General features: G+C 40.4%; 1 protein-coding gene across 2 annotated transcripts in view; it reads left to right on the top strand.

Annotated features, from left to right (window-relative positions):
• LOC135547642 (transmembrane protein 163a-like) overlaps window positions 1-6,713 on the top strand; it is a 106,739-nt gene extending 100,026 nt beyond the window's left edge. For both annotated transcript variants that reach the window (XM_064976822.1, XM_064976821.1), the window contains exon 8: window positions 2,081-6,713. In XM_064976822.1, the coding sequence (XP_064832894.1) occupies window positions 2,081-2,141 (61 nt within the window). In that variant the 3' untranslated portion in view covers window positions 2,142-6,713. The remainder of the gene's footprint in view (window positions 1-2,080) is intronic.
• The last annotated feature ends 3,573 nt before the right edge of the window (window positions 6,714-10,286 follow it).

Raw genomic sequence — 10,286 nt, 5'->3', positions numbered from 1 at the left:
CTACCTTCAAACTCAATGCCTCTTTGCTTGACATCATGGGAAAATCTAAAGAAATCAGCCAAGACCTCAGAAAACACATTGTAGACCTCCATAAGTCTGGTTCATCCTTGGGAGCAATTTCCAAATGCCCGAAGGTACCACGTTCATCTGTACAAACAATAGTACACAAGTATAAACACCATGGGACCACGCAGCTGTCATATCGCTCAGGAAGGAGACGCCTTCTGTCTCCTAGAGATGAGCGTACTTTGGTGCGAAAAGTGCAAATCAATCCCAGAACAACAGCAAAAGACCTTGCTTGAGGAAACAGGTACGAAAGTATCTATATCCACAGTAAAACGAGTCCTATATCGACATAACCTGAAAAGCCACTCAGCAAGGAAGAAGCCACTGCTCCAAAACCATCATAAAAAAGCCAGACTATGGTTTGCAACTGCACATGGGGCAAAGATTGTACTTTTTGGAGAAATGTCCTCTGGTCTGATGAAACTGTTTGACCATAATGACCATCATTATGTTTGTTGGAAAAAGGGAGAGGATTGCAAGCCGAAGAACACCATCCCAACCATGAAGCACGGGGGTGGCAGCATCATGTTGTGGGGGTGCTTTTCTGCAGGAGGGACTGATGCACTTCACAAAATAGATGGCAGCATGAGGCGGAAAATTATGTGATTATATTGAAGCAACATCTCAAGACATCAGTCAGGAAGTTAAAGCTTGGTCGCAAATGGGTCTTCCAAATGGACAATGACCCCAAGCATACTTCCAAAGTTGTGGGAAAATGGCTTAAGGACAACAAAGTCAAGGTATTATAATGGCCATCACAAAGCCCTGACCTCAATCCCATAGAAAATGTTTTGGCAGAACTGAAAAAGCATGTGCGAGTAAGGAGGCCTACAAACCTGACTCAGTTGCACCAGCTCTGTCAGGAGGAATGGGCCAAAATTCAGCCAATTTATTGTGTGAAGCTACCAGAAACGTTTGACCCAAGTTAAACAATTTAAAGGCAATGCTACCAAATACTAATTGAGTGTATGTACATTTCTGACCCACTGGGAATGTGATGAAAGAAATAAAAGCTGAAATAAATAATTCTCTCTACCATTATTCTGATATTTCACATTCTTAAAATTAAGTGGTGATTCTAACTGACCTAAAGACAGGGAATTTTTACTAAGATTAAATGTCAGGAATAGTGAAAAACTGAGTTTAAATGTATTTGGTTAAGGTGTATGTAAACTTCCGACTTCAGCTGTATATAACGACATGTTGGATGTTTTACAGGATGTATATTTGTATAGACCGAATATCGAATGGAAGAAGCATTGGAATTTCTCTGAATTCAATTATATTTCCTTTCATTCAAATTCAAATTGAAATTCTGTATGTTTAATGCTTCAAATTCAAGAATTGAATTTGAATTCATGAGGCATTGTCAATTCAATTCGGGAATTGAGCCCAACCCTGACAGACACACATGCTACACACCCATTAGCCATAAATCGGACCACATTGTGTATACTGACACACATTCCCCCATGGGAAAAAGAAAGTGACTATCTTATCTTACAGTTAGAGAGGACCACAATGGAAATAACTCCCAGATTTTATTTAAGCAGTAAGGCACGAGGAGGTGTGGTATATGGCCAATATACCACGGCTAAGGACTGTTCTTATGCATGACGTAACGCAGAGTGCCTGGATACAGCCCTTAGCCGTGATATATTGGTCATAAACCACACCACCCTGAAGTGCCTTATTGCTGTTATAAACTGGTTACCAAGGTAATTAGAGCAGTAAAAATAAATGTTTTGTCATACCTGTGGTACATGGTCTGATATATCACGGCTGTCAGCCAATCAGCATTCAGGGCTCGAACAACCCAGTGTATAATGTTTGTTATCCTCCATGACTACTCATGTGGATGTGTGTCTTTTTGAAGTTTTATGTGTGCTTGTTTTTAAAATGGTCGATTTAACAATTGTAGTTGTTTTATACACAGTCAAACATTTAATGTGTTTTAACACATCTCATATACTCTTGTATCACATGACATGTCTCTCTTCTTCCCTCCCTCCAGACTGCTGCTGGACATGGTACCCAGGGTGAGACAGACCAGGAACTACGAACGCTTTGAGTGAGCCAGTCACCAGATTAGTGGGATGCTCCGAGGACCAGGGTTACACCTGCCACAGCCTCTCTCTCTCTATATATATATCTCTCTATATATCTCTCTCTCTATATATATCTCTCTCTATATATATATCTCTCTCTATATATATATATCTCTATATATATATATATCTTTATATCTCTATATATATATATATATCTCTATATATATATATATCTCTATATCTCTCTCTCTCTCGCTCACTCGCTCACTCGCTCACTTGCTCTCTCTCTGTCTCTCTCTCTCTCATGCACACGCACACACACACACACACACACACACACACACACACACACACACACACACACACACACACACACACACACACACACACACACACACACACACACACACACACACACACACACACACATATATATATATACACACACACACACAGGCCTCAGCCTGGAGAGACTCGGAGGGAAAAACAATGAAAGACATTAAGATGTTGTCATTCTGAATGCCAACCCCTCAATCAAGCTTTTCCCATCCAGCCACCCCCCCCCCCCTCCAACCATTTCTCCTTACCTCCTGACACATTCTGTCCATCGTTACTATTATCCAGAAAAGAAGGAAGGAATGAAAGGGGTGAGAAAATAACTAGGAAGAGGTTGGCATTAACGGCTGGTACCAGAGAGAGGAGCTTTGGCATGTCTATTTGAACCCCTTGCCATTGTTGCTAAGCGACCTGGAAGCCCTGGCATTTTGAAAGGCACAAGATCATAATTTTCATATTGATCCAAACCTCCTGGGATCCTTAGTCAAATGTTCCCTTTTCCTTGCCAACACTGATTAGTAATACCTGTTGTAGATCATCCATCTCATCTTCTGTGATGTTTTAAAATCCCTACGTATTGTTAGAATTTATAATGGGTCTGGTTGACTCACTGCAGGTTCAGAGTGCGTGTTGGAGTGGAATCCTGCCACTACTTTCTACCCAGTCTGTCTCTGCTCTCTGAGATTAGAAGCTGTTAACTATAGTATACTGAACAAGAATATAAACGCAACATGCAAAAATGTCAAAGGTTTTACTGAGTTACAGTTCATATAAGAAAATCAGTCAATTTAAATTAATTAATTAGACCCAAATCTATGGATTTTACATGACTGGGAATTCAGATATACATCTGTTGGTCACAGATACCCGAACAACAATGGGCCTCACAGTGGGCCCCAGGATCTCGTCACTTTATCTCTGTGCATTCAAATTGCCATCGATAAAATGCAATTGTGTTAGTTGTCAGTAGCTTATACCATAACCCCACCGCCACCATGGGGCACTCTGTTCACACCATTGACATCGGCAAACCGCTCGCCCACACAACGCCATACACATGGTCTGCTATTGTGAGGCCAGTTGGAGGTACTGCCAAATTCTCTAAAACAACATTGGAGGCTGCTTATGGTAGGGAAATGAACATTAAATGACCTGGAAACAGCTCTGGTGAACATTCCTGCAGGCAGCATGCCAATTACACGCTCCCTCAAAATGAGACATCTGTGACATTGTGCTGTGTGACAAAACTGCACATTTTAGAGTGGCCTTTTATTGTCCCCAGCACCTGTGTACCCGTGTAATGATCACGCTCTTTAATCAGCTTCTTGATATGCTACACCTGTGAGGTGGATGGATTCTCTTGGCAAAGGAAAAATGCTCACTAACAGGGATGTAAACAAATGTGTGCACAAAATATGAGCGAAATAAGCTTTTTGTGCATGTGGAAAATGTCTGGGATCATTTATTTCAGCTCATGAAACATGGGACCAACACTTTACACGTTACGTTTATATTTTAGTTCAGTATATATAAGAGAGTGAATGTGCCCTCTGCAGTGCTTCTCCTGGCTTCTCTACTGACACAGCCCAGGTGCCAGTAGAGGACACAGTGATACATGTATATATCCCTGTGGTAGAGGACTATGGCCAGTCACTCCACGGTAGTCCTCCACTCTCTGGCTTCAGAGAGAAACAAAAAAAAGAGAGAAAGGGAGGCCCAAACAGCAGGGCCAGGCCAGTATCTGGAGGGGTTTGGCTGCCAATTGGTAAGATATAGAGTACTGTACATGCACAGAGCAGACCAGACCAGCAGAGCAGACCAGAGCAGAGCAGAGCCGAGCAGACTAGACCAAACCAAACCAGACCAAAACAGACCAGACCAAAACAGACCAGACCAAAACAGACCAGACCAAACCAGACCAGAGCAGACCAGACCAGACTGGACCAAACCAGACCAGACCAAAACAGACCAAACAAGACCAAAACAGACCAGAGCAGACCAGACTAGACTAGACCAGACTAGACCAGACCAGACCAGACCGTCAAGCAAGGCAGAGAGTAGTTCACAGTCAACATTGACTTCAGGGTTGAGGGCGAAAAGCAAACTGTTAGCATAAGTGAAAATATGGCATTACAGTGTCCCACTGAAAAGCTGAGAACAAAGAACACAAGTCTATCAATCACTAGAAGTACAGAAACACCGTTCTACTTGACAAAGCACAAGTAGAAGCCTATCCAGATGGGAGCACACAGGGAACCAGACTAGAGACAGTTACAGTAGCTACAGTAATACCTCTTCCTCCAGATATGCATGCTGTACCACACTGTTTTGTTCTAGATAACAGTGTTAAATCCTGTCATAATAATGACTGTATCCCTCCACAACCTTGTCTGGGATAAGCGTATCTATATAACTGATAGTCATGTGTTTCAGTGCCATACATGCTCAGATTCCTAAACGAAGACAACATTATTAGCCAGCTTGTTTACATGGCACTTACTTACGTTTACAATGATATATACTGTATGTATCTATGTCAGTAGAGCGTGAGAGAAAGACTGACGTCAAGGTTAGAGACAAGAAAGTAACTGGTTCAGGTAAAGTAGTGTAGGTATGTATGTACAGAACACTATATTGCAAAATTGTATTCATTACTTTTTAAACTAAATTAGAATTCTTAACATGCGGTAGCCAATAGATGTGATTATGTGCCATGTTTCACAATTGCAATAGTTATATGGGGATACATTCGAGTTACATGTCAAAAATAAATGTACATGTCCCAACTTAATCTACCTGTCCTGGCAGTATGGACCGTAACCAACATAGAGAGTCAATATTATGTGCGGCCAGCGGTCACTATGTACATCAGTGATCTGCTTCACAGCATATTGGATCACCATCAACGGCAATGTTCTTTCTCTTACTGTTTACCTCCACTTACCCCTCATAGTAGTGATGCGTTTCCTGTATACCGTACGCAAATGACTGTAAATACAAAACATTAAATGTGTATAAACGCTTAATAGACTGTTTAGATAGAGGCTTCTAGATGTAGCAAACCAATAGGAATAGCTCAAATGAATGAATGTTATTTTCTAAACAATAGATGATTCATATTATATTTCAGTCGTATCATAAGTCTTTGCTCTGCCAGTTCAGCTCAGCTTTGAGTTGAAACACTGTAAACGTGTCAGTCAGAGCTTTCTTTACCCCCACAAAGTCTTCAAAACAATACAAAGCACAGAGTTTAGATCTTAAATTCCACAGAAATAGGAAGTTAAAGAAATGTTATACTTCTTAGAGTATGATTCCTGGTCTTACATTGTTAAATGATGTCTGTGCTCACTGCTTAGAAGACCAGGCTACAGTAACATTCACCATAACACGGACAAACTTCCTCATCAGCTGAATTTAGAGGCTGTTAAAAAATATTGTAATTTTCCATGGAATTTGTTTGTATGCTCTCATGCCTGTGTATTAATCCCCGTGTATGGTGTCATACAACTGAGTTGTGCATACTGTACATTATAAGTGAGTATACTGTAGATGCTGTAGATTGACTGACATAATAGGAGCAACATCTATTTTGTAATTACTTCACTGTATGGATGTGTTTTCTCCAAAATGTCACCAGATGACGTCCCGTGAAGTTGAATTCGTGCTTAGAATCTGTTACAGTAATTCCCGATTCAAAGCTGTGAAATTATTTCTAGATATGTGTTTAATGGTGTAATTGGCAGCAATGTGCTATTAATTAATTGGCTCATTCGTTTTACTTCACAAGCACTGGCAATCAGACAAAGACAGACACAGGGATACATGGAAACACACTGGTAATGTAGGGAAGCAGACACAAGCACAATCTCATAGACAAAACGTGTAACCATAGCGATGTCTTCTACTGATCATTTGATGAAGTTATGTTATAGCAACACTCGCCCTTTCCACTGTTTTCCTTTGCATAGGCTGACACAAACCCCAGCGTTCTACAGTATATACTTTTTTTGCTTTTCTAAAACGTACACATACACATTCACACTCGTCTAGGCACATCATCTTAATGTAAATTACACCTGTGAACAGTTTAAGAGTAGAATCATGTGTCTGATTGTAAATATTTCAATGGTATTACAGATTATGTAAACACTACTGTATGTATATTTATGTAGAACACATATCTGACTATGTGGTACCTCTTCCTCACAGAGGAAAAGTTTTATTGAACAATAAAGTTTTATCCTGCTCATTCATTGAAAATGTCCTTCCTTTTTCCCCACCTTTGCATAATTATAATTGTAATTAAATTATACAATAATAAATATGAAATGATACAAAAAACTGGGCAAATAATTAAATAATATCAAAAATATATGGAAATGTTAGAAAAAGTTTCTAGTGTTATAAAAAGCTAAGGCTTCGAACACAGCGATAGTCTATTTGCATTTTGGGACACCGAAAATGAAACGCTGCGTTTGCCTTACAGCATTGCGTTCAAGAGGCAGTTGCAGTGCGTTCATATGTTGGATTTATCGAACGTATGCGTCAAACTGTATGCGTAGGCGGCTTGACAGAAATGAGAGCAGAAGGTGAACGTTGAACTTTTGTTGCATACATATCCAGATGATGCTGCGTACTATTTTGCGAAAATTTACTGTCGGTGTGTTCAAAGCTTAAAGCATTACCTGGAGTCAAATAATATACAAATTCATCTCCCCAAGGACCAGTGAAGAGTCTGAGGTAGGACAGCTAATGAGTTCACGATTCACTTCAGATGATTGTGTGAAATCTGTAATTCCATTGTCAACCATAGAGGGGGCAGCAGAGACAAGCTGATCAAATTTGCACTCTTCGAGCCTACCAAGAGGAGTTTTTTGTCTGGCTTTTGTAGATTACATTTTATTTTATTTTTTTTTGGCCTTGGCAACAGTCAAGTCCATCAAAGTAACACATGCCAATCTGAACTTAAGTATCTTACAAAAGACCTCCCTTCAGTCCCTCTTATGTTCTGCCTTCCTAAGGTTCACAAATCACTAGAGAAGTCACTTGGAGACCTATTGTAGCATGTGATGGGAGTTTAAATGAACCTATTCCCCATTGTGTTGGCAATTGCGTCCTATAGTGACGCAATTGCCCTCATACTTGACAGACACTGGCGATTTCATTAAACAACTATCTTAACTTGAAATTGGTGATAACTATTTGGATATCTCTCTCATCACCCTACATGTTGTTTCTTTAAATACTGCACTAATGTACCGCATGACAAAGGACAGGAGCCTTTGAAGTTATATTTGGAACAGAGAGGGGGCACAAAGTCCTCTACACGTTTGTTTTGTTGCACCTGGCGACCTTCCTTAAGTACAATAACAAAAAAAATTCTAGACTGTTGCTATTTACAAAATCAGGGAGCGGATATGGGCTCCATTTTCTCTCCTGACTATGCATGACCATGTGTGTGTTATCTGGAAGACATGGTCATTTGGCACAATAGCCCTTTCTCCCAACATATACTTATGTGAAAATTATATATTGCTAATGTGTTTCTCATTTGGAAGGGTCCCCTCAATGTGTTTGGTGGATTTTCTCGCTTAATGATATTATTGTCTATCCAGTTCACAGCCGAGATGAGTCATAGAGAGATGTCCTTCCTCGATACCCTTGTGCACCTCGACTCAGGGCCTTTGTCCACCACTTTGTTTACAAAGTATCCAGACAATAACAGTCTCCTACATGCTCTAGGGCGCATCCCACATTTGTGAAGAAGGGATTTACCGTTCGTTCACACAATTTCTGAGACTGAAAAGCATTTGTACTGGTAAAACAGGCTATGGAAATGTATAGTCCATAACAGGATTCTCTCAGTAGAGTATCTACCATTGATGAGACCTCAACCAGAAGGGATACAAGTTAAATGAACCACTGAAATGTGCTCATGGCCGATCCTGCATGTCAAAATATTTTTCTTTGACCCTCCTCTCTTTTCACAGGGCCAGGAATGTCAGGGACTTCATTGTTCGGGCTGACACTCATGTCCCGCCCGAAAATAGATGATGGAAATAGATGATGGAAGACTGGAACGAGGTGACTGGCCAAAGCTGTAGGGATTCCTGTAAAAACAAATGAGTGTATTTAGCATGCTCTGCCACTGGTAAACAAGACACTGTGAAACAGTTCCTCACATGAAGCTCTTCTAGCATCATATACCTGATCTCTTGTCCATGCAATAACATGTATTATAGAACACAAGAGTGTTGTAAGGAGAAATGACCCTAAATCCCATATTGCATATCATTTCTCAGAGGCCGGTCACCCCATCTCCTTCATGTCCTTTTGTGCTATACAGCAGATGAAACGTTCACGTAGGGGTGGTCATCTTCAACATAGTCTTCTCCAGACATAATGCAGATGGATGTTCTATTTAAAACTCTCCACCCATCAGGCATGAATGAAGAATTGTTATTGAAATACTTTCTGTACCTGGAATATTGCCTGTTATTGGTGTTCAATAGCCCCTTCTAGTGGTATCTCTATCTCCCTACTCTTTTTATTAGATTTTTATTGCAACAGTAATAACAATATTACACATCAATACAGTGACATTCCTGTGAATACAATGATAAAAATAACACCAGGCGAACCCCCCACCCCCCAAAAATAATAGAACACCAGGCGACCCCCCCCCCCAAAAAATAAATAAATAAATAAATAAATAATAGAACACCAGGCGACCCCCCCCAAAAAATAAATAAATAAATAAATAAATAATAGAACACCAGGCAAACCTGGTGTTCTATTAGAACACCAGTCATTTCCTCCCGACTCCTACACTCCTGTTATTTATTCTGTCTAAGGAAATGTTCAAATGGTGTATGTAAAGGCAATCATTAATTATATTCCTTTGTCCGCTTTTGTATATTTTGTGTATAATCTAGATCATTCTACTATACTAGGTAATGATTCATATCCTTGAAATAGAAGCCAGAAGTGTCCCCGACGATTTCCACTGTTGAAGGCCTGAGGCCGTTTTGTGTTTTGTTTTCACCTTTTTATTTATGAACTTTTGGCACTATGATTTTTTGGGGGCACCATGATGTTTTAATAAACATCTTCATTTTGCATTCAAGCCTCCGTTTTTGATTATTATTATTTTTCGACAGTGTCCAGGTCTGCATCTCTCCCAGTATTCTTATTGTGACTCCTATGCACCTGGAAACAGACACTAGTGGCCTCATCATTTATGAACCGGGAAGGGGACATGAAGCTATGGTTAGAGGTTAAAGCCTCATGATGAGTTAACTCTTTGCGTTCTGACAGAATTCATTCACTGTCAATGGACAAGTTAGCAACACTGCGTTGGGTATGCCACACTAGGCTGCGGTGCGTTCTGTGTTCAACTACTGCGGTGGTACAAACGGAAGTGCATCAGTCTAGCCAGTTAGCTAGCAATCTATCTACAAAACTGAACACTTTGCTCGATAGATTAACTAAGAAACTGCCAGCACCTAGCTTCCACTTTCAACTGACCAGGTAATCCAATCCTATTGGCAGTGTGTTTCCATGCCGCATTTTTTTAGCATGGAGGTGCTTTGGTCGAATACCACATGGGACCCAGAGACATCGAACATAACCACCTCTATGCTGCAAACCTTTCTGCAGCCTAGTGAAGCACGTGTGCATCACGTATGGAAAATGCGAACTAGTCATCTGCAAAAAAATGACGTAAGGCAAACTAGTGCATTTGGTGGACTATTTGGTAGCATGATTTTTACGCCCCGTTTACACATTGCGTTTTGCGCAAAATGGTACGCAGCATCATCTGGATATGTATGC

This window comes from Oncorhynchus masou, chromosome 10, assembly GCF_036934945.1.
Source record: "Oncorhynchus masou masou isolate Uvic2021 chromosome 10, UVic_Omas_1.1, whole genome shotgun sequence".
NCBI classification, from domain to species: Eukaryota; Metazoa; Chordata; class Actinopteri; order Salmoniformes; family Salmonidae; genus Oncorhynchus; species Oncorhynchus masou.
Note: the sequence above shows the minus strand (reverse complement) of the source record. Positions and strands in the feature narration are given on the sequence as shown.